This window comes from Platalea leucorodia (genome assembly GCF_965183815.1).
Source record: "Platalea leucorodia genome assembly, chromosome: 15".
NCBI lineage: Eukaryota > Metazoa > Chordata > Aves > Pelecaniformes > Threskiornithidae > Platalea > Platalea leucorodia.
The window spans coordinates 2,627,215-2,652,816 of record NC_138837.1 but is presented as its reverse complement, the minus strand read 5'-3'; the positions used below and the strand labels follow the sequence as shown (position 1 = coordinate 2,652,816).

At 44.1% G+C, this 25,602-nt stretch overlaps 1 protein-coding gene across 1 annotated transcript in view; it reads left to right on the top strand.

Annotated features, from left to right (window-relative positions):
- Positions 1 to 25,602, top strand: part of DAB2IP (DAB2 interacting protein) — a gene marked incomplete at its 5' end in the record, with an annotated part of 206,941 nt that overhangs the window by 44,949 nt on the left and 136,390 nt on the right. The window contains one exon of the mRNA XM_082327221.1: positions 21,602 to 21,705. Within this exon, the coding sequence (XP_082183347.1) occupies positions 21,602 to 21,705 (104 nt within the window). The remainder of the gene's footprint in view (positions 1 to 21,601; positions 21,706 to 25,602) is intronic.

The window sequence follows — 25,602 nt, the reverse complement described above, 5'->3', positions numbered from 1 at the left end:
GCAGCCCATTTATTCTACTTGAGGCAGCTACTGACCCAGTTGCATTTTTAAAATAAGCTATTCTGGCTTTCTCTTCTGGTGTGAAATAAATGTTTATTGATGCTTATGCCTATCGTTAGAGCAGTCAAAGAAGCGGGAGTCTTTGAGTCACTTTGCTGTTGAACTGTCTTTTCAGAAAAGAGGGGAGAGGGTCGTGTTTGGCCTCTAGTGTGGCAATTCAGTCATATTTATCATGTCTTGAGCTTAATCAAAGCCATTAATCAAAAAGAATCTTTTTTGTTATTACGTGAATAAAAAGCCATAATAAAAAGCACAACTGCAACACTGCATCAGGTGTTTGTGCAAATCCAGGCTTGTACTTGTCTCACTGGAGTTAATTCTGATTTACGAAGCAGACTAGCTTCGTGCAATGTCCTCTTTCTTCTTTTGCTGGCATACAGTACTTTTTTCAGGATTTTGAATCATCACTGAGAAAACAATAGGAAGCTAAATCAGTCCCTGAGCTTCATCTTTTCCTTTAAGCAAACCGTGTTTTCCTTTCCATGATTTTTTTTTTTGTTTTGCCTGTCAGGGAGGAGTGTTTGTAAACTCACAAGCATGTAACAGTTTCCTTTCCCCCTTTATTTGTGTACTCTTCAAAACCAAAATATTTTGCTGTCATTTCAGTTACTGTTGCAAACGCAATGTGTTAGTTTCCTTTAGGTAACCCAGTGTGACCCTAACGGCGTAACTTGTCGTGAACACGAGGAATATGCAGGCAGATTTGATGGAAATGGAAATCAACCCTAATGTTTGTAAGAAATTGGATTTGAACCAACTGAAATCTTCTTGCTGTTGATCTCTCCCTGAGCATTTTGTGTTTGTCAGACTTTGTCTCTAGGATTCCTGCCTGCTAGGAGGATCGTAATACTCAGCACTAGTCGAGCTCTTCTTATCTGTAGATCTTAAAGGGATTTGCCCATCTGGATAAGAATTTTCTCTTTATTTTCGACATGTTTGTGTAAGAGATGCAGAAAGCAAGCTGTGGAGTGGCGGTGTCACGCAGCAGGGCCATGCGGCAGGTCAGCGGCAGGACGTGGTCCGGAGCCTGGAGTCGCTGCCTGCTGCTCCAGCGCCCTGGCTGCCAGCCTGGACGGAGGGAAGGAAGCGCTGGAATACAGCAAAAGAAATCCTTGCCTTGGCCGTTCTGATCCCACTGGAAGGGTAACGAACAGGAGACCGCAGGGGCGTGGGAGCTATACAGAATGCAGAAATCGGAATGAGGGTATAGATTTTTTGGTTTTGGTGAAATGTTGATTTCCAAAACCTATAAGTCTGGATGAACGAAGGAGCTGAGGGTCCCCTTCTCAAATGCTGATTTGCAGTGCAATTTGCTGTCTCTAGCTCAGATACTCAAAGATCGCATATCCTTAGTGGGAGGTTACCGTAAATTCAGGAGTATTGGAGTCATTGCACAGGAACTGGCACTGGTCTGCTCTGCCACATGTGTGTTTCCCAGCCATCCTCTTGGCAACTTTTTGCTCTCTCCAGTCTCTGGACCCTTTGCCAAGATCCCCGCAGAGCCCAGGTAAGCCTGTGGCCCTTGCTGGAGGAGCAGTGATACCTGGTTGAGCTTTTGCTCAAAAGTTGAGCTTTTCCAAGGTGCGTCTCTTCAGCAGATTGTCAGCATGCTTTTGGAGAGGGAACTTGCTGAGGATCAGGCAGTTGTTACACCTTTACCAGGCAGGAGGAGATCTCTGCTGGCACACAAGTCCCTCTCCCCATCTGGAATCATTCACTGTTTGTACTGCATCAGTCCTGGATGATAAATCCCTGATGCCGCAGCACCCATGGGATGCAGGTGCTGCCATCTGCTGCCAGCACGGCTCCTGTTCCAAAGCTGTAACACGCCTGTGTGCTGGGAGTCAAGAACCTCTTTCAGCCCACTCTAGTTTATATCAGTCAGTCTCTCTGAATAAAGAAGAGGTTGTGTTTAAAAGCATGTATTTATGTACTGCCACTTCCCACTCTCACCCCGCTGAGGGGGCAATGCCACCTCTCCACGCATGCCCTTCTGGTGAGCGCGGCTGCCTGAATGCTGCCTGCTGGCCTTTTGGAGGGATGGAGTGCAGCCGGCCCGAGGACGAACGGCAGAAGTCAGGCTGGGGTTATAGCTTGCACAGCTGCATCCCAGTCAGAGGCGGTGGCTGTTATAGCTGAGACCTAGTTTGGGAAATCGGTCTTGCTTCCTGAGGCACAGAGAGAGAACCACTCCCTCCGGAAAGCTCTGCTGCAGCACATTATAGATAGGCAAAGTGAACAGCATTTGCATTTTCTATGCAAGTATCTAAGGAAAGTAGAGGATTGCTTTCTGTTGGGACTCCAGATGGAGACAATCTGATGTAGCATGCAGAAAAATGTGTAGGACTTTCAGCTGTTGGCAATGACAGCCAGCTTATTTGATGGTTCCTGTGATGGTATCCTCTATTCTAGAGTTCTGGTTAGCCCCGGTGCTTATAACACATTCATCACATGTGTTGGTACATTTGCCAGTCTGTCCCTTGGAGAGGTCCAGGGCTAGAATAGTTGAAGAACAGTAAAACTGGTGGGGAGGGCAAATCAGACCAGAACGGGAAGGCGTGCTACCAGGAGGCTCATGTGATCCTGCCTCCAGCGTGTGTAAATTATTGCTATTTGATATTGGATAAACAAGACGGGTTTCACCGCACTGTTAATCTTTGTTGGAATTATGATAATGTCTGAAATCTCCTGACTCTGCTTTCCACGGAGATTCGGGACACACTGCAGGTATGCATTAGTTTAAAAAAATTAACTGCAGAAACCCCATCTCTTCCTTGGACCATCTGTTCAGCTCAGAGATGTGTGTAACTGTACGAGGAATCATGGCAGTAATTATGATTACTACCAGGTGATCCATCTAATGTAGTGGAAGGTACTTGGGAGGCAGAGAGGGTAGAAGGAAAACTATCGATAAAAGCAACACCTGCTTCTGCCTGTAGTCCTTTGGTCTGTGGCTTTCATGGTATCTCTGCTTCTACTTAATTGTGGGTGTAATGAAGGAGCAGGGGTCAGCAGCAAGGGTTCTGAAAATTCAGTTTGCTCACAGAAACTACTCACGGGTGCTCCAGCCATGGTTCCATATCTGAGCCAAATGCCGATTTGGCTTCAGGTCTTTCTTCTGTAAAACTCTTTAGGCAATCAGTTGTCATCAAAGCTCTGAGAATTTGAGAACGTTTTGAGTTCCTGATCTTGAAAGTTTAGTGTTCCTGATACTGCTGCCTCTGTCGCCTCCTTGGACATAAATGCCTTGCTCTAAGTTCTGTTTATCACAAGTGCTTTTCAAGGTGTTCTACAAAAAGGATTTTTATTAAACAGGCTTTCTTCTTCTTTTCCTTTGATGGCTGCTGTGAAGAGAAAACTGACTGATCTTCAGCAAAGCCCAGTATTTTAGTATACCAAACACCGAGAGCTTGGAGGCTAAGGTCAGACTGTTTTCTTCTCAGAGCAGGCTATTCAGATACACATCTCTTGAAAACGGCTGGAATTTAGTCTTTCTCTCTCTATTTGATGAAATCAAAACCTTTTAAATGATAAACAAGAGATCAACTTATACCCAAATAGCCAATACCTTAGAGGTTAAGGCACTCGCCTGGGACAAGGGAAGCAGAGCCTTGAAAATTGTCCCAGCATGTAACACCATGACATGGCAACAAGGAGGTTTTAGTATATTGAAAGCTAACTGAAATTTTGTGCGCTTCTCTCGAATATTTCCTAGCTGAAAATCTATTTTGCAGCATGTTAACAAAAAGTGATGTTCGACAAGGAATGCCACGTGGACCTTCTCCCTTTCCGCCTCTGCAGGACTTTGTAGCCCAGTTAGCTGGTGTAGGGTGAAGGGCTCTCTCTCTCAGTCTCATTAGAAATGTTCCTCTTACTGAAAATTCCCTCTATATTGTTAAGTAAGAGTCAGGGTTCTGTAAGTAAGTAATTCACATGAAATGTTCAAACAATACTTTGTTCTTTTCATGACCCACAATTAATTTTTCTTTGAATTACACTTAGCCGCATGCCTTTCAGCTTGTTGAAAGTGTGTGCGTTTCAATGTATGTCTCTTTTTCTGCACTTGCTCTAAATGAAGTTTGGCTTAGATAGTTCCAGCTATGGCAAGGGCCTGGGCATGAGAATACCTGCATCATATCCGAACCTGCCTTTCCTGATAGCTCAGTATTGACCAGACCTATCTATCTCAGAAAAGCAGTGCCCTAATCAGCTAATGAATAAATAAGCAAACAAGTAATTTGTCGTGTGCTGTCCAAACAGAACACCTCCCTGCACTTACAATGCTTTCGGGTTTTTTTGCATGCCAAACCAATACATGCCCCTGAGCCTTGATTTTTCTTACTGTGGCCTCTATTTTTAACAAACTAAATAGCCGTCATGAATACGATACCCCATTTGTGCACCTGCCTATAAAGGGCCCACCTTACTATAACCTCCTCTTTCACACTCGCTTCTGTTACGGAGTTTTGTTCTGATCTTTTGGATTGCATCTAGATTGTTATACAATAAATTTGTTGAGAGAGACCATGTCTCTCTGACAAACATTTAGGAGCTTTTAATGGTCTGTATGACGAAAGAATATGATTTTTTATTAAAAGAAACTGATTCTGCATCAGCATGTAGAAGTTTGAAATACAGAGTGTTACCCTTGCAAATACAAATATGCCTAAGTGTTGCATGTATTTATATTGGCAGGCAGAAATCTCAGTAAAATGTTCCAGTTTTACTGTTGTCCTCTGACTCATATCCTACAAAATTTGACAAGATGAGCGATTTTGCCTTTTCAGCACATCTTTCCCTACCAGTGGTTGACACGGAATGAGGTATGGTCAGTAGGAAGTCAAGTCTGGAAAGAAAGATGGGCAGAATAACATATTATTGGTCATCTGCCTGGTCAGACTGGTCTCTGAGTCACTGCACCTTGGGACTCCCGTGTGGGCTACCCAGCTTGGCCACCTTCCAGTCACAACCATCGCTGAGCAGCACTGGGGTCCTTTCAAACTTAGAATCACTCTTCCCATTCTTAATTTAATTTACTTGATTTTAAGTTATAAGTTTTAAGTTATTCACTTTAGTAGCCAATCAATAGTACAATTCTATTTTATTGTATTATTTTGCCTTATATTCTGGATAGCCAAAGGAGTACACGTGTACACTTCACCTGTCCCCTCTATGTGAGACTTCTTGAAGAACCAAAATCATATGCCTTAGAATACCTCTAACTTTTCTAAAAAATATTGCATAAGCAATTTTTATCATTCAAGGGCTGGGAGCAGGCGAGTGAAGAGTCCAGTAATAAACATTAGCAATAGGGTTTTTTTCCAAGGGTGGTGTCTTTTAAATGTCAGGAAAAGGAGACCTTCCTGCTCCGCAGTTTTTAATGACCATTGCTTTGTTTTTCAAGTCTCTTTTGTGGCATTTTCTATTTCACCACAGAACTCTTGCAGTTTTTCATTGAAATTTTAACAGCGTGGCTGACAGATGCCCATAGAAAAGATATACAAAATTTTTTAAGCTGTATTCTTTGTAAGAATTATTCACTGGCAGCCATGCTATTTTTAGCGCTAGTGCTCCAGCTGAGACTTTGCCATATTTCTTCAATGCTTAATTGTCTAATAAAAATCTGTACTAAATTTAATAACTTGGGAAGTAGTGCATGATGGAGGAATTCTTGAATTGTTTTGATATGAAAACAATGGATGTAGAATGCTAAGTATCCATTTAATAAACAAAAATTTAGAGTGAATGTATTGCCTATGGAGGCAAAGGTTAGCTGGGCCCTTCAGCAGGAGCATGGCGGCAGCGGTGCCTTGAGCTCCTCCTTTTGCTCTGACAGCGCTGGCGATGCCACACGGACCTGCACCACCTCCTTTAGAGGTCTGTCAGAACTGCAGAAACATCGAAACTTAGTGAATATATTCTGTGACAGATGCGTCAATTCCTACTGGATTAAAAATGAACCCAGTTTTAAAACTTCCCATTGGAAACACCAGAGTGAATCTCGGAGGAGCACTGGCCCTTCGGGTAGTTGCATCGTAAGCTGGAAACCCACGTGTAGTAAGCAAGATTTACAACGATCCCATCCCACCTTGCTGTCATCGGTAGTGGAAGGAACGGCCTCTGTTTGCAAAGACGCAGGCTTCCCGATCAGCCATCTTGTGTGCAACCACTGCTCGGCGCCGCCATTTAGTGCCTGGAGCTCCTCTGCCGTTAAACCACAGTGTTGTGCCCAACGCGCGATGTTAACAACTACGGGGCGGTTTTTGAAGAATGTTTGGGATTTGGGAGACCAGTCATTTTATTTGCTTGTGACAGGCTGAGGTAACACCTTACTGCTTATTTACTTTTCAGCTGTCCTCTTAACAACAATATCCTGTGGTTTTGAGAGCTTTGTATTTTCCTTGTTTGATTTTCATGTTTCGTAACTTCTGTCAAATTTTAAGAGTCACAGAGGAGGCGATTTAAGACCTGCTGGGTATGGAGTTTTGATAGTGAGACACGAAAGCGGGGAAAGAAAGGGAGGAAAAGAAAGACAGGAGAACTGTAGGGAGTAACTTGGACGCGGGGGAAGGTTGATGCAGGGCAGCACGCCTTGGTTCAGCGTCAGCAGCTGTAGCTGTGTACGTGGGGTGAGGCAGGGACGGCGAGCTTTGCAAGTCAGATAAGCAGCTTGAAAAGAAGCAGATTTGACTAAAGAACCCAAAACCTTGATGAAATTGAGTACCTGGAAAGGTGTGTGTGTCTGCTGATACCGTTAGTGCGGGCTACATGTCCGTTGTGGCGTTTGTGGCACTACCCAAAACAGTAAATGTCTTCTGAATGTCTTCATACCTAACCAAAACACTGCCTTATAACAACTGAGTTTCTTCCGTATGTTTATAAGAACTGCAAATAGTTCATGGACTTGAAAGAAGCCTTAGGTAGATGTGTTCTCGTTCAAGCAGTGAAGTGTCCAGGGATAACGTGCGGTAAATCCCGCGGATGGTCAGCGACAGAGTAACGGCACAAACTCCAGTAGCTCTGTGTTTTGTCCTGAGACTTTCCTTTTGCCCCAAGGGAAAAAGAGAACTTGGGGGTTTTGACTCTCATGTTCTTGCTCTAAAATCTTGGCCATAGTCCCATACCTGAATGTCCCATGGTCCCAGCAGCTGCATCTTTAAGAGGTAACTAAATATAGCAACAGTCTGGATAAAATTGTGAGAATTGTCCATGCTGCTTAAGGGTAACTCAGGAAACTACTGTCCGAGGAACAGGTCATTGAATGCTGTGACGGAAATTTGGGAATTGTACCAGCAACTTTCAGGCAACTTGAAGGCTGACTGTTGTCTCTTTTTGCTCATCTTTTGCTTATCTCTATTTTAAGTCCTTTCCTTCTGATAGTAACCTCGCTTTCCCCTTACAGTGTTGCTAAGAGGGGCTGATTACTCTGAAAGGAAATAAGTAGCAGAGTGGCTCCCAAGTAATGCGGAGTGAGTCTTTATCTAAAAGCCATAGGTAATAAATGAGAAAGAGGTTAAAAACCCTGGTCTGAGTCCAAACCAGAACTGCTTCCAAAAGCATGCTTAGAGGGGTTTCAGCAGACTTTGCATGATCTCTTATGTATTAGAGTAAGTTTGTCTCCTTACAGCTGTGGCAGTCCAAACAATTTAGACACAGAGCTGCCTTTTAAAGCTTTTAAACCCATATTTCCCTTGAAGGTCTTCTAGTGTGCCACTAATCCCTTAAGTTATTGCACTGAAGGCACTCTGTAATCCTTTAATTTACTCTGCTCTCAATAGAGACGGGGAACGAGCTGGGTCACTTTCCATGTTTGGGCATTATCAGGTTTGCTTTTTTCGACTCAAGACACTAGCTGAAGGTGGCTTGCTTTCCTTTGAAACACTGCAGAGAATATTTTAAATTTAGATATTAATTGCCTGTGTGTTTATATATTTGTAGTTAAAAAGGTACACAAAACCTGAACTTCCTTACTCATTTCACTGTTTTGTACAGGCTTGGAGTCAGGCTTTTAAAGTTTTGTACAGGCTTGGAGTCAGGCTTTTTAAGTTTTCTCAGGCCCCTTTGGAAATCAGCGGACGTAAAAATTGATGGCTTTTTGAGAACTCTGAATTCATACCCAATATAGAACTGGTGAGGGTCAAGAAACAGTGTCAGCCACAGGTAATTTCTGGAAGCCTCATCGCCCCAGCCCTACAGGAGACAAAGCTTCTGACTAAAATTTCTTTGGTGATGCTGAAGGTAAAGCTTTATGGTGGTGAGTACCGCTAGGGAAGCGCTATGCTTGCTTTTAATGAGCAGAAATATGGTAAAAGCCTGTCTAGAGCAACACATTGGTTGCCTGACTTTGGAAGGTTTGTCCTGTCCGTTGCTTCTTGCTTGCATGAGGGACACACGTTTTTATTGTAGGTTTGTTCTTGAGAGCTAGGAGACCTGATCTGCTCTCAGAGGTTCGTTTATGAATACTGGCTACTCAGCATTACTTCAGAAGTTCATTTTAAGTTGAGCACTGAAGCATTCACTTTGAGGAAAAACATGCCCTGCAATTGTACAGACTTTGAGAAACACTGACAAGAATGAAGATGGCCAAAGTTTTGCTTCATTAACATTTACACTGAGAAAGGAATCCTCAGATGCTGAGCACTTAATGTTTCTTTTTGAAGAAACCAATTTATTTGAAGTGCAAGTTTCTTTTGTACATTATGTGCTCACATTTTTGATTTCTTACAGCACTTCTGCATCAGTGAATTTCTTGTAGAGTCGGAGATCAAGCCTGGGCTTGTTCTGAAGTATCCAAATGTGGAAATAGGTGGACTGTTGTAAAATTTGGCATCTGGAGTTAAATTACAGGATGCTTCTTAAGCTTCTTGGTTACTATAGGAACAAGTAATAGTCATCCTTCATGATTAAGCAGTGTCCATGGTAACCAAAGGAGCAAGTTTTAAATGAAAGATATTTTCCCTTTACATTTTTAGCAGTCAAAGGTTAACAGTTATTACCTTTATACCCTTAGATGAAAACAAATTTTGATCTGGCTGGTGTGTTTAAAGCGAGAACAGTTGGTATTCATTTACATAACTTCACTTCTAGGACCAGCTGAATTTTGGGTGAATACCAAGATAAAATTTCTGAGAGTGGTGTGTAGTGCATTAATCTCCCCAGGAAGAGCGAATGTTGTTCACAACATGTGCTAAATTGTTCTGCAGCGTTGCAGTGTGCTGCTGAACAGCTACCGTATGGCTCCTCGGAGCGGCTGCAGTTCAGTAGCGGAGGAAGGAGTCCCTACGTATGCGCCCTGCGTATTTTTTAGGATGGAAAATGCAAGCGTCGGTGTTAGCGTAGGTAACAAAAGCCTCCCGCTCCCTCCCACTTCCAAAACAGAATGGGAAATGTATGAGTGAATACAGCCCTGCTAGGTCCCTTTTTGCAATCTACTACATGGTTTTGTTTGTAGGTAAGCAGTGGATATCACTTAAAAAAGCATGGCAACACAATCACAAAGCTAGCACAATTGCTACAGGTTAGTCGCACAAAGGCACGTAGTAGTTTGAATGGTGGTTTCTGTATGTCTGTCTGTGGCACACTGTTATTTATATGAAATAAGAAAACACAACTGCTTTTTAACGTTTTCTTTCCCGTCTCTTTCATTGGCACCGGCAATGTTTGCTTGAAAACGAAAAAGTGAGCCTGCAAAGGTGACATCTGCAAGTATGCTTTCAGAGCATGTATGTGTAAAAGAAGCAGAAATACCCACCCACCCCCAAAGGAAATATAAGTATCAGTCACAATAAATTAGGATTTACGTTCCACAATTAGAAACCGTGGAATGTAAAACAATTGCCGAGAGAGTCTGAATAGCTGGAAGAAAGATGTGTGAGGAACAGTAGTAAGGAGAGGACGCCTTTCCAGCAGCGCGCCGGTACGGAGGCACGTAGGTGGATTGCCAGCGTGCTGCAGACACGCCGTATCCTGACGTGGCTGCGTGCGTGTACGCTCCCACATCCACGCCCAAGCAAATGCCGAACGTTTGTGTAAGCGCTCACCTTTAAAAAATAATCAGGTTGGCAGAGAAGGTGACATTCTTTTTATAAGCATTATCTTCTATCTAATGCATATTAAAACAAAGGAGACTTGTTTCTATTTGGTAGGAGAACTCTTGGGCCTCCTGCATAAACATTTGGAAAAACAAAAAAATTCTCAGCTACCCCTAACCCCACCCCTAATCCTAGCCCTTGGTACTTGTAACTGGAGGAAGAACCGTGTTTTCAGGCTTCCCTGTCACCGTGGCTTTTTAATGCTGTCTTTGAGTTGCTTCATCAGGAGGGACACTGTGTTTTGTCCAGTAGCTACCAAAAATCCAGTTAGTTAAAGTCTCTTATTCTTCTGTAAGTGTTTCCAACGAAACTGTATCCTAAATAGCCAGTGTTAAATCCCAACCTTCTGCTTTCTTGAACAATATTAGAGGTCCTTCAACGTTAAGGCAATCTAACTTGGATTAATTGGCTCTGGGCATTAAGACTCTTTCAGGCTGATGTAAGAGCTGCATGTACTGTGCGAATTTCAAATCTTAATGTTTGGTCGATTATGCAGATGGATGTGAACAGAGATATGTATGTGACCCCATTTATCTCTCTAATGAAGTGCCATCAATAGAACATCTGTTTCTTTGCTGTAGAAGATGAAATCTCTGATGAATCATGCTTATAAATTAAGTATTTATTTATTTAATTTGCATTTTGCCAGTACAGACCTGTTACAGCAGCCACCACGCAGGACTGGAAAAATGGGCTAGTAATTGAACTGCGCAAAGTTTTCGTTTATACTGTGCTGCTGGTTCAGGCACAAAGTAAACTGTTCCCAGCCGGTCTGTAGTTCACCTGTCCAAGCCAGCTGTGGAGAAAGCCCCAAACCAAACCTAAGAGCACCTTGCCAAGGAAACAAACCTCCCTGACGGGAGACAACCACATGGCCGCGAGCTGGACGCGCATCTCCCGTCTCACTGGGGCGCCGCTGTGGCACTACGTGCCTCTATACTTTCTAGTTCTTTCTGAAACTGGAAGCAAAGAGGGCCAACGTGCTGCAACGCAATCTGTTCTTGAGAGATTTCCGACTCCCTTTTGCAGTCCCGGGAGTTTTCATGAAACGGGAGGCCTGGCAGGACCTGCGTCAGCTGTACCGAAATCACCGAGAGCGGCGCCGCTCTGCTGCGGGGACCCTGCGAGTTAGCCAAAGGCTGTGCGAGCCCCTCTGGCTGGTGTCTGGGGTCCTCCACCACCACGCGCCGATGGCCACCTTGTGCTGGGCCAGCGGTCCGCAGAGGCTGCTGGCCGCTGACGGTGCTTCGGCCCACTGGGGCTCCTGGCAGGCTCGGGTGGAAGCCGGTCGCGTCCTCCCTGCCCTGTCCCGCCTGCTCTGTATAGGTGGCACAGCGGCACGGATTACAGAGTATGGAGGTTCCTCCTTTGCTTGGGTTGCCGCTGTGAGCAGGCAGCCACGCTGCTGAAGCCCTGCAAGAACGCGGCGCGGTAACAGTTTTGAATCTTTGCAGAAATGTTAAGCGTGATGGATGAACCTAATTTAAATCTCCCCAGAGCTGACTTCTTGTTCTCCAGACTCCATGTTGCTTGTCTTCATCGTCACATAGGAGGAAGCTGGTCTTCCACTTCACTTTATCATCCTTTCTAGTTTAACCAGGGTATTAGCAGGCTCCATGATCTGGTCCCCAGCCAGGCTAGAATTTCATCTTTTTCTGATGTATTTTTTAAGTCTGCGCTTGATTTCAATTTTACCCTGGAGAAAAGGCTCCTAATGATATGCCGTTAGCAAAAGATGAATTTGTTCTCCAGACATCATACCAAAGAAAGATAAATATCATACATATTTTATTTCAGAGACTGATAAATAAAGAATAGAAATACCAAATATATATATACATATCTAATTAAAAAATACCGGACAGTAAAAATGGAGTTAGTAATAAATGCTGCTCAATCAGCGTGATTTGCTATTTATTTTTAGAAAGGGGGATTAATTTTCGGATGCCTTGTATTCTCTCCCTGCCACCACCCCGGCACCGGGTCTGGGGACCTGCAGCTGTGTCTTTCTTTTGGATCTGTTGCTTCGGTTTTGCAGTACAGAGACGTTAGTGTGTATCTTATCAGACTCCTCAGGTTGAGAATTATCTAAGCTTTCCTTTCCCATTTGTGCTATTTTCTTCTCTCCTTTTTGCCCTCTGAGAGTATTTTTTTCTTGACAAGGATGTCTAATCTGTCTCCTCGGGTACAGAATGTGTTCCCCATCAGTTTCTAGGAGGGCAGAACGTGGTGAACGTGGTATCTGTCACTAAGCTACAAGAACTGCGGCGGGGATGCGAAGTGGCCGGAGGAGCGGGGACAGGTACGGAGGAGCGTAGAGAGGAGCAGGGAAAGTCCTCTTAACTACCAGCGATGCTGAAGGTCAACTCAACAAGCAGACAAACGCCACCAGAGAGGAATCCCACCGCCCGATGCCTGGGTCGAGGCAGACGCCCCCCAGGCAGCGCAGCCCCCCGTGGCCCAGCGCGGCGGGTGAGGCTGGCCAGCCGAGGGGCTCCGGCTCCCTCTAGTGAGGCAGCTGGATTTGTGCTCTGCCAGAGCAAACCCCGCTGCTGGCCATAGCAGAACCGCCCCTTGTTTCAGCTTTGAAGGGTGCAAGGCTTTCCAACTGAGCTTTCCGGGAGAGAAGAGGCTGCTAAACTGGGCAGCCAAAGCCCACAGAAGGACACAAGAAAAGGACAGTAAGTCCCATCTCTGCTTGCGTGCATCAAAAAGCACCTCGGCATGCTGCTGGGAAAAGAATTCTCTTACTGGGTAATATTAGAGAAAATAGAGGAATAGATACATATCAAGTACACCGAAAAATAGCACAGCTTTTTTCAGTACTAGATTCAAGAGCCATTAATAGCACTTGCTCAGAAGCAGTATGAGGAATATTAAATACTACACAGCACACGATATCTAGGGACCTGACACGGAGGTGATCTGAGATCCATTAAAGTGCACAGCATGCTATGGCAGAGGTCAGTGTCACTTCAAATCATTATTTAACAAAGAAAAAGAAAAAGCTCTTCTTCCAGAAGATCTTAGTCCCGCTTTGAGAGAAGATGGTCATGATTTTTAGCTGATGGGAAACGGTGTGGTCTGATGTTTTCTGTGAGTTTTCTGGTTTCCAGCCAGTTGTAACAAGGCTCTTCAGTTCACACGGCTGTCCCAGCCACTGTTCCTGTCGCTGCAGAGGACTGTGCGGCCCTGAGTGGTGCTGCAGGAGCCCTTTCATGCTTTCAGGCAGGGACACCCTTGAGTCGGAGGCCGCGTTCCCCCTGTTAAGCTGACGGTGGTGTTTCTGTAACACCGAAGTCATCTGTGAGGGAAACAAAGGTATGGTAGGAAGCTGGATCCGTTTGCTGTAGTCACTGTGGATAGCATTAGCTGTAGGCATGCAACCAGCCTCTAATGGTTTAATTCTAAATATTTTGTGCCAGAGTGTAACACAAAAGACAAGTAATGATCCCAAATTATTTTTTTGTTTTGTATGTAAATGGTTAGATAAGTGAGAATTCTTTTTTACAAGCTGTAGTTCTGTAAACAGCATCCTTAGTTGTCTGAAAAGGTAGTAAGAGCATGAGAACATGTGAAACTACTTCTGCTTAGAGCATTGAGTGAGTGGGGAGTAAATCACTGATTCTGTTGTAGAAGAGTTGTGGGTACAGCCGGTGGGGTTGCCGTGCTTTATGGAAGTGTATTTAAGCTAGAGATTCTAAGATGCAAAAAGAAATTATTTTATTCTGACATAAAAAGTGGTGGTGATGCAAACTTTCATTAGCCCAGAGAACACCCACGCTGAGTGTTCATTAGCTTTGCTTTTAGATGGGCCTGGTTTTTCAGAGGGCAGCATTACCTGCCCTAAACTTTTCCTTCACTACCATTTTTATTTAAAAGTCAATTTAATTGCCTAATGAAGGTTTGACTTTTAATTAATTTTGTGTGGGATACTGGTTGTAATATTGCTGTAAGGGATCACCTGGAATTCACTGAGGGACCAGCGGGGCATTGGGCGATACGTTCCCATAAATAGTTCTCCAGGTACCTGACCACGGCGCCGGGCCTTGCAGCTGTGTTGCCAGTCCAGCTGACGGGAGCGGGAACAGAGCGTTAGCAAGGGCCTTCGCAGCCTCCAGTGCCTCTTAACTGACCTTCGTCCGTTGGAAATCAGACATTTTTGCATCTCTGCTTCCCATTCAAAGTTTTTCATGCCTTGTGCAGGGAAAAGGTGGCTCAATTCGGTATTTATTATTTTCTGTCTTTGTTTATTCCCAGGGTACTGTTCCACTTTTAAAAAATGCCACTATTCTAACAGTAGCTTCTAAGTACCCCTTTGCATTCAGATTAAAGATCCGTCTTTCCTCCTGGGCTCCTGTGGCCACCTAAAGCTGTCTGAAATGTAGATTTTTCTGCAGCCTCTTTTGAGTATTCGGAATCACAGAGACACTACAAATATCTGCTCTCCAGGGATTGTTTTTAATTCATAAATGCTACCGTGAGCCATGTTAAATAAATCACTTCTGTTACCATGTGCCTCCTCCTCTCCTCTGTTGGGTTTGTAGTTAGGAGTTATTAGATAATGCAGAAATTAGAGGAATAACACCTAAATTCATTAAGCAATAAAATTAATTCACAGAGTGTAATTGTACAAGCAGGAGACCGGTAATTCCTGTTCCCTCTGGTTTCGCAGAAACTCCACCCCGGTAAGCTCTCTGGGGCACCCCGGAGATGTCAAGCAGGACAGCAATGGGCAGGAGAGGGAGGAGCGCACCTTCATTGGCGGATCATTGCCTAAGGTCGGGAGCCAGCCCGACCTCTCCGAGGGCTGCCTGCAGGATCTTTTCCACCAGCTTTTGGTTCTGATCAACTCTTAGTTTTCTGCATTACGTCCAGACGATCTGGTGAAGTTTTATTGTCCTCTAAAGTCTCCTTTCCTTAAAGCACGTCACTGTGTACGGTGCAGGAACCTGGCCTCCTGCCGCGTCTCCCCAGCGCTGCTGGCTTGTCTGGCATTCCAGTCATACTTCTCTTCCTTGCTGCCTCTGATGAAGTCATCATCTCTCCTTCTCCTCTTACTCCTGGCTCGTTCGGAGTGCCATGGCATGTGCGTTGCTGACAAGCACGGCTTCCTTTTGGTGAGTTGAGGGAGACGTTTTCTCATGGCTAGCTTCTCTGACGCTCATTCAGATTTGTACCTCCCTTTCTTGTTTGGATTTGGAACGGTTTCATATCAGAAAGTCAACTTGCTGGGCAGTGCCTGCTTGTTAGCTGTTCTTTCCAGCTGGTGCTCTTTGCTTTTGTTCATACTGTCTCTTCCACTGGCTGATCCCTGGAATTGTGTGTGAGAGGAGAGCAGGAGAGGGGGCGAGCGTGAAGAGAGATGAACAAACAGAAGGAGTTAATGTATTTCATTCCCACTAATGAGAGCATAATCCTGATGATCTCTTGGACTAGCTGTGATTCACAAGAGCAGGTAATGCAAATGTAAAAACATCTCACTTGCTAAGTGAAAAGTAAACAGTACTAATATTTGTTCGTGTGTTTGTTACACATAATGACCTGCTCCGTAGCAGTGTCTGAGAAGTTGCAACGAAGGCGGCGGTGATGTTGAGTGGGTTAAACAAGAGCTCTGGTGCCAGGAGTTCCTCACAGTCTGTTCTGCTGCCGATGTCCTGGAAGCCTTGGGGGGGATTGCTGCGCCACTCTGTAACCATTCCACAGCATGAAGAACAGGCATGGAAATGCGTAGTAGGGATGAATTATCTGTCAATTCAAATGCCTTGAATTAGTTAACAAAACAAATGTGTTTATTACTTTACAGAAACAGTTTCAGAAATATTCATAAGCCCTAGGTCCTAAATTAATGTGCAATGTTTACAGTGTCCTCCTGTTGGCAGTGAACTCAGTGGGAAGCTTTCAACCCTGGCAGCTTAAAAAAAAATCCTAGTGCAATACACACCAAGCAGCGTTTTGGACCCAGCTGTGTGTGATGACCTGGGAGAGGTTTCAGGGGGTTGATAATTTCAAGGAAGTTTCTCTTTGAAGATCTTATCCTGCGCTGGGGAAAACCCCAAACATCGCAGCCTTCTGTAAATATTTGGAAAAGCGGGAAGCACTGGTGTTTGTTTCTTCGTGCTGCTGTGATTGCACAAGGTGGCTGAGCCCCAGCCCAGCGCCAGGCTGGGGCAGACGTTGACCAGTGCTGCTTACGGGGAGATTCAGTGCCTGGTCACAAAAAGGAATCGGGACACAGTTCTACAACGTGCAGAGTGGAAGTAAAACAGAGTGTGAGCAGAAATGCCTGGTTATCATCGGGCAAGCTTAGAGCAGTACAGAAAAAACACCAACAATGAGGAGAAAATTAGATGAGGAATTTCTATCAGAACTGCCACGGTCCTCGTCAGAGTGACTTAAGAACCTTTTCCAGTCTAATTTTGAGATTTTTAAGAGCTTCTAAAAGCCCAGGTAATATACGTAGGTGGGCTTGCCTGATTCAGTTGTCCAACGGTAATTAGACAACTTCTTGTTGCTCATCTGTGTCTGTCTCGTCCTTTAGTTGGGTATTGCATTGTGGGCTGGTGGAAACGGCCCAGAATCAGAAAGCCATCCCTTTCTGTGGGCATCTGGTTCTGCACTGGCATCTCTGCTGCTGGGTAACGTGGCTTTCCACGCCGTGCCCAAGGAATCCATTTTCAGACCCAGTATGCCTGCACTCTAATCCGCGTTTAACAGACTGTTACTGCAGTGATTTTCAGGCTTCTGTGTCATAAAAGAAAGAGTTGGAGGTTTTAAGTTCATAACAAGTTGAGGACTTCAGGAGGGCAAATAGTGTCCTGAGATACTGTGTGTCTAAATCCTCAGATCAAATCTGATCTAGAGCAAATAAATGGACAAATGAAGGTATAATCCTGGAATTTCTATGAGCTGAGGGATAGTATTAAGCTAACAGAGAAATTCACTGTCTAGCGAGGATGTTATCTGATAATACTAAGTGCTTCTGGAAATGTCATTCTGTGGTTAGCTGCCTGCACTAATACTGTTCCTCATTCTGGAATCCTTTATCTTGGGATCCAGAATGGATGGCAGGCATTCATTAATGAAACCTTGCAGTGTTCCTTTGGGATTTGCAAGGTTTTTATCAATTGTGAATCTGATGCAAAGCATTAAAATGTCCAAGGGTCACACTGGGAGGCTGTAACAGAGGTCAGTATAGGACCCGGGACTCTGTGCTCTACAAGGCGTAAGAGAGCTGCCCGTAGAGTCTGTCCAGCCAGAAAGGGAGTGGAAGTTCAGAAGAGGAGGAAGATGTGTGAAGACGTTGTGAAGAAAAGGCTGAAGTCAGATACTGAATCTGATCTCTTGTAGCTTGCTTGTCTTATGCACAAGTGGGCAAATTTGTCAGGAATCACAGAAAGTAAGGCTGGAAGGGATTTCAGGAGATCGCCTGGTATCCGTCTGCCCCAGGACAGGGAGGGAAGGCAGCTCGTCGTACCTGAACCTCGCCTGACAGGGAGAGCTCTGCCACAGAAAGGTTTAGGATAGGCTTGAACATACATTTATCTCTCTAGACGATCAATCCCAACCTGTAACTGTCCGTGCCAAGGGAAGACTTTTTTCCAGTGATTAGCCTGAATATCTTCTACTGTAAATTAAGAAATTTCTTTTTCAGCCTCTAGTGGCTATGGAGCATTTTTATAATTGCCTTAGAGCGACCTTTTACGCGGTGGCTGGCAGCCGCGGTGTTACTGCGGGCTGGCTAAAGCAGACATCGCTAATGCCAGTAACCTGGCCTCAGGCTTTTCCCCTAACCCTGAAGAAGTAAAAAAGGCAGTTCAGACCTTTATGTATTCATATTGTTTGCCATGTCAAACTGTTCTGCTGTACATTTCTGGTAGTTAGGAGTTACTAATTTACCTGTAAGCTATTTTTACTTCCCTTTAAAACAAACAGCTCCCCCCCCCTCCGCAAACACCCACGCCCCACCCTCCTTCTAGTTATTTCTGGTTTCTTATAAAGAGTTTTGTAATGTGCCTCTCCTGCAAAGCCTCCCCTCTCCAGTGGTACCCACAGTGCTTAAACTGAGCTAAAATGGAGATTTGGCTCCAAATACTTTATGAAGCATAAGCTTAAGAAGAATAGGAAGCTTTAGGTCATAACCCGTCCTTGTATGTGCGTCTGGGTCAAACTGATGTGTTTGCTGGCTCTGCTTTGGGTATATTTTAATGATGAAGTAAGAATTTAAGAGTACAGTTTGTGACTTCAGTGCAGTCAAACCCAGCTATTAATCAGCCCTGGGTCATAAGGCACTCTCCCTTTCTCTGAAGAGGTCTGACCTGTGTGGTTGAAAGAGGAAGCAGATGGACAGATTGCCGAAAGTGAGACAATTGTGCGCTTTGGTCTGGCAAACCACTGTGGTGCAAGTCAATAGTGGGGCAACACCTATAGGGCACAGCGAGCGCTCTCCCTCGGTGCTGACGGCGAGAAGCGTGCTGGGCTGGGGGGCACGGCTCTGTGCTGGCGCTGCCGGCCTCTGGGGAAAGTCCTTTCTTGCAGCTGCTTTTCATGTAATCCCATCGTTCCTGCTTTCCAGCCATGTATATGAGAAATGCTCTGAACAATGTTTATTCTTCTGGTCATTAAGAAAATGCAAAGCATCTTCTTCAGTTGTCTTGTCATCTTGAACTCACTTTCAAAATGCTGTAATACCAAGTAGTTTCTTTATGACAGTCCAAAACAAAGGCCACTGTTCAAAGGAATGGGGTGGGAGCCTTAGTGTGAAAGGAGATGACACCAAAGGACTTGATTTTGAATTTAAGTTGAGATTCAAAGCACAGCATTCTGCAAAGAAAGTGGCCAAGACATCAGAAGGCTTGGCTGGAGTTGTGAAAGCAATGAACTGGCTGATTTTGGCTGCCTGGCTCTCATACAGGTGATGTGGCTGCTGGTGAGGAATTATGGGCGGGATTTGCAACCAAGGAAGATGCCGTTGAACAGGCACTTCGCCCAGTCCATGGGTGGAATCTCCCAGGCTGTCCTTCTGGAATAGTTTAAGATACATCTAGGAACTGTTGAGTGGAATTGCAGGTATTAGATGTTTCTTACAGATCCCGGGTGATGGCAGTCTTTGGCAAGAGGAGAACCTTGCTAAGGGGACAACCCTCCTCGCCAAGACCTGATGGCAGCAAATTGCAGATTGCCGAGGCTGAGAATTGGCAAACAAACCACCTCTAAGTTACACTGGTTATGAGAACATCATTGTCCGAGACATTCTGAAGTATAGGTTGCTCCATCTTTAGATTTCTTTGCATGCTAATTTGTAGAAGCCTCCCTCTAGCAGAATCTACCACCTAATTTCCCTTCGCAGCAGGTACTCTTCTTCAGGCTACCTCTCATTCCCAACCAAGAATCCTAGCAATTCATTGGCATGCCTGTTCCTGTGAAACTGTGTCGGAGAATAAGTTCCCCCAATGTTTATTTCATCTCCATGTTTTAATTTATTTTTACGCTCATCATTTTAAAAAAGAGAACAACAGTGTGAAAAATCTGCTGTCATTCTGAAACTGCTGTTGATTTGCTGTTGTCTTTGCTTGGATCCCACATTGTTTAGTAAATAACTCAGTGTTGCATATCCAGACACCGTCTTTCAAAAGTTATAGGGATTTCTATACATCAGTAGGGTTTGTTGGTAAGGTGACAAGAAGGACAGAAAATATTTGTGGAAAAGAAGCCTACAGAAAGGGAGAAATTCAGTTAACAAAAGTCCAACCTAGTGGATATGGATAAATAAAAGAGTAAAGAAGATTCTGGGTCCTGGGAGAATAAGAAGTATGAGCTTCATTCATCTTCTGCAAAGCTTGCACTATTCTGTATTCAGGAGACCATGGTTTGATGGCAGAGGACGATATTTTGATATGTATTAGTGTGTGGCAAAAAAAAAAAAAAAAAGCTAAGACAGTTTTTGACAAAAGCCTTTCCCCAGCTTCCCCCTTCCCAGTGTATTTATATACCACCGGATATTTGGTTAATTTTTGTACCCATTTTGAGAATTCTTAAACAGTTTGGGGCTGATTTTGAGTGTAAAAATTCTTCATGTCCCCGAAAGTCTGGCTCGGAGTGAAAATCGTAGAGTTCCCACTGTCAGATGTGGTCAGTGCCAGAGCAGGGCAGGGACAAGCCAAAAAGAAGCACTCAGCTCAAAGGAATCCCGTGTGCTTACTTTCAAAGGAGCAGCAAAGTCACCGGTGCTTGAAAATGAAGATGCAGCACTAGGAGATTTGCTGAGGCCTTGTTTTGTACTCCTGACACTTCACATGGGCTTAAACTCTGCTCCTAAACATGATTGAGCTGGTACTTCTGACCTTCTTGCCTTGCTGTAGAGATCTATAGAAAGACATTTTCGTACCCTGCAAAGCCACGCGCATATCTCTGGCCCGTGTTGATTCACGCAGACTGTACAGCTCCCCTCCAGCAGCACCAGCGCCGTTCGAGGAGGAGCATTCTTCTGCCCTTGTCTCGTGTGTCTGCTCCTGAGAACGCTGTAGTCCAGACACCTGCATTTTTCCCTTGAAATGATCGCTACATGCCTACCTGATGGTGACCACAGGCCCTGCCCGTTTTCTCGACTTCCTGATCAACAGAATGGAGAGGACACAGCTCCGCCTTTTGGGCGATGGAAATGCTTGGCTAAGAAGGGCTCTCAAATGGTTGGAGAAGGGAAGCTTGTTACAAGGTCTGAGCACCACTGAATGGCGGCTTGGAAATAGATCTATTTTTATGAGTTCCATGGTGCTTTCAAAGAGGGTTTGTGAACTGGGGAAATACCACCCCGTACTGCTGTTGCTGGCCTTACTTAATATCTTTCTGAATCTTCTCAGTGTTAGGCATATTTGTTAATTTAGCCTTTTCAGCCCCATCCCTTCCTCACCAGTAGGGAAGGAGGTAAGTATTCCTATCCACATTTTATACTTTATGGATATGTATACTACATAATCCTACAAATGCAGGATTTAATAATTTTTTCCTAGTTACAAAGCAAATTGCTAGAGGAATTAGAGAGGTAACTTAAGCATCTTGTGCCTGTAACCCCATTAGCAGTTTCCCTTAGGAGTATGAAGTCCACAAGTGCACGGATCTGTACTTTGCATATAATTCTCACTCAGCTCAATACATTTTCTGTTTACCCATCTGCAGACTGGAAATAATGATAATGCCAACCTGTCAGGCATTATCTGAAGCTTACAGTTGTATAAAAAATGCTAATTGTTGAAGGTGAAAGTCTTGCTGATTGAACGTTGTTCTAGGCGGCTGTGGGAAATACGAGCAGATACAGTGGGGTGGTTGTGTCGGCTCATTTGCAAGGGCATCTCAAAGGAAGAAGCCACATTTTGCATGGCCTGCTGACGTTCCGGGACTGTTCCTGTGCTTGTGTGTTTGTAATTGTCCTTTGTTTTCTGTACCATCCACAGAGTCCCCGCCGGAGAGGTGTGGGCAGAGGCGCAGCATGCCCAGCGGGGTCACCGAGAAGAACCCCACCATGGAGCCTGCTGCCACGACGCCCTTCCGGGTCACGGTAAGCGTCTCTCCCCGTCTTAATGATTGTTATGGCGTCCTAATGGTTGTCGTGGGGTTTTGCCAGAAGGGAGAGGAACTTGCTCATCCTGAGAGAAGAGGTGGCGTACGTGAAACCGGTTGATGACTTATTTTTACGTACATGTGTTGTTGTTAGATGCTGTTAGCAACAAGCAACTGTAAAATATTTCTTGGTAAAGAAACAAAATATGAATTTGAATCTGGAGCAGGTTTGGGTAAGTTGTTTCACTTGGGAAACTTGGGAGATTTCCTTTGTGAATCCTAGGGCAGTGCAGTATATTCATAGATGTATTTACTGGTCTGCAACTGTACGGTATGTCCTCGTACTCCTACAGAGAGAAATTCTCCTGTAGAAGAACCTTTTCTAAGCTAACAGAAAACCTGCCAAGCTGGTGATTCCCCAGAGCCTGGAATCCTCTCCCTGCAGGAGCCTAGAGGAGCCATTCAATGTTTTCCATTTCTTCAATCCTTTTGCTTTGAGATGCTCTGCCAATATCACTGTTTTGCTGTGACAGCAGTATGTAAAGAACGGGATGTCATTGGGGAGTGGAACAGAGCAGCACCACTAACATGAACAACAGTGATACCAAGATCAAACGGGACAAACAGGGTCTTGTTGCTCCATGGGGAAGGGCACTACTGTGCCCATTTTACAGAAGGGAGCCAAAGACCCAAAGAAGTCAGAGCTGGCAGCTGACCGAGGGATCTGCCAGTGCTGAGCCCTGGCTTTGTGATGCTGCAGACGACAGAGTAGTTGCCAACAGCTGCACTGCGATATGAGGAGGGGTAACGAGTCTCACCACAGGGCTCCCCTCTCCCTGCCCTCTCATCTCCTACCAGATCAGATGTTTGGGCTGGCTCATAGCTTTAGAAGATGGGCCCTGTCATACCTTGGAGAGCAGTTCTGGAGTGAGTTAAAAGTCTTTGCTTCTTCTTTAGTTAGAATGTGCACAGTGGTACACATCACTGCCTCCCCACCGATACAAGGCATCTTTCTAACATCCTGCAGATATTAGATAGACTTCTGCAGTGGAGCACAGTAATTTTTACCACAAGGACTGTGTTCTCTAACAAATAATATCAAATCCAAGTAATTATTTAATTTAGGAGTACACTCAGCTGACAAATAGAAGCACAATGGTGGAATCAAAATAAATATTTTTTTTAAAGTGGGCAATAAACATGCAGCTGAGAGTAGCTGGTTTTTTTTTTTTTTTCTAATGTATCATCAACCTGGACATGTCTATAGTTAATGCAATAGAGTCTTGGGAGGCTGGGGCTTTGTAATCAGCTGAAGTTACCGAGGTATTTTGAGTAACATTTAGGGTAACCTCCAGTAATAGTAAGAGAGAAATCTATTTAGAGATTTTAAAAAATAAGTACAAGCATAAAGTATACACAGCTGGAGATGGATATACCCAGAACGAGTGATAGCCAAGGCAACCAGAACGTTATATTTTCAGGAGGAAAATGCCTGATCTATGTGGATAATAAGTTTGCACAAAGGTATTTTTATTTAGAGAAGAGGCAAATGGTCTTGGAGCTGGTTTTCTCAACGTATGTTTATAGGTTTTCTTTGCAGGCCACACCTACTCTACAGGCTCAGCTATTTCATAACAAGCCGAGATAGGTAGAACCAGAACTGCAAAGGAAAGACAATGGTGCAATCTAAAAAAAAAACCTGAGCACACCCAGTTCACCTGAGAACATTTGCACTGATGAATGAATCATTAATAGCAATTTGTCTAAGTAGTTTATTTGAGTTCTATAAATTCTAAGTTTGTGAATGCGTAACATTCACTGTGGAGGTGCATTCTGTAGCCATTATATGCAAACACATGCGGAATTTATGAGAGCGTGGTTTTTGGTACTGTCTTATTTGCTAAATGAAAGGGGAAAAAGTGATGAAAAGTGAGTGGCTGGCAGGAGATGAGGTCTGTTTTGAAGGAGTGTGTACAGTATGGGGCAAATACTGGAGACAATGAAACAGAAAAACAATGGACTATGAGATGTCTCTGAGCATTTGCTGCAGGGGCATGTTTGGTTTTCTTTTTTCTGGAGCTGATGAAAGTTATTCTCCCTAGAGCTCCCTGTTCTATCAGGTCAAAACACAGACGGATCATCTTTTAGTCTGATTCCTCTTGTGGTATCACCTTTTTGCTAAGCAAGGTGCATCTTGTTTCAATGCCAAGAGGGAAACTAATTTTTTTCTCTAACCCCCTTGTTCCACAAGCCATATACCTTCTATCTGAATTGATTATCAGTTACAAATGCCCTAAAACTCGGAGCATGGCAGACAGAAACACAGTGAAGCTAACTGAATAGGCATGCTTTTGCTTTGTGCCTTTCATTTATCAGAATCCATCTCAGTAAATGAGTATCTTTGAACCTTACACAATGTCCTACTTGTTGATGAAAAAGGCAAAGAATGATGGGAAAATCTGGGTTCTTCACAAGATAGAGGATCGGGGAGTGTTTTTCTTAGTGTACTTGTAGCCAGTGAAAATAAAATGCTGGTTATTCCTTTCCCAATGGCATATATCCTGCTTTATGTTTTTAGAGAAGTTATTCCTGTCTTTAAGCAGGTTAGCTCTTGTTAGCGAAGCAGCCTACGTGGGATGTGGTTGCTTGCTTTGACTGGCTCTGTTATTCCGTGTGGATTCAGTAAGGGCAGTCATCACATGGATAATACAGAGCGTTTGTCTTCTCTGAGTTACAATCCACTATCATCTCATTTCTGTTCCTACTCAGCCCTCCGAATGTTATTGTCATTAATATGAATGGCTTCATTACATACAGTTTTTATGGCTTCCCAGATTTCAGCAGATGTCTGACTTAAGAAATATATTCTCCCTCACCTTCCTTCATTAACCAGAGGAACATTAGCAGTCAGTCCACTCCAGCCACTGGGAATAGTAATTAGTGCTTTAGTTTAGTGGTAATGGGATTATTACTTTTGAGCCTGCTGCTGTAGGTTTTGATGTTGTAAGCTTTTCATATTTTACAGCTCATTGTTCTTCCCTGACATCTCCATCCTTCTGCTGTTGAGTCTCCAAGGGACTAGTAAGCTCAGGAGCTATTGGATTCAGCCATTTTGTCAGCGCCGCGTGCCCAGTTGCTTTCTTTTGTTTGAAATCTAAAGCAAACTAGGGTGGAAGTGATCCCTTCCCGTGCAGAAGTTTGCCAGGCAAGTTACAGTTAACTGGGCATATGGCTTTTGTAGCAACTTTGGAAAACAGCAGCTTATGCTATTTTTTTTGAGTCATAGAATATAACCTTGAAAATCAAGCCTTAAGATTTCTACATCTTAGTATGTGAACTAGCTGTTCTTATTCCTTCTAGAAAAAGAAATTTTTAATAGAGCTTCTTAAACATGAAAAATTCTTCCCTAGCCCTAGTTATCTCATGTTGTAAAATTATTATTTTCCATGTAAAACGACCTCACTTAACTTCTGTGCTATCAGAGCTTTGTATGATCCGATGTAGTCTAATGAATCCAAGCCTGTAATCCAAGTGACCGCTCATCTGAGGTCCCTGATTGGGGATCTGCTCTGAGCACCAAGTTCAGTATTTGCTTTTTCGTCTATGTCTGACTGGAAAATGGTGAATGTACTTCCCATTGCCAGCCACACAGTGCTTCGTGTGGACTAGAAGAAAGCTTTCTGACTGCTCCACCAGCGCCTAGGAACAGTAGATTTGGTGCATGTCAGTATAAAACTTAAATATAAGCAGGGAAATTCTGGTCCTAATGAATTTATTATATCTGATACACTCATGGAAGAGGCTGACTATCCTCACACACACGTTTGCAGGAGATGTCTTTAGACGTAAAGGGTCTTGTTGGAACCCTTCCAATTTGTCATAATTCTGTCCCTGG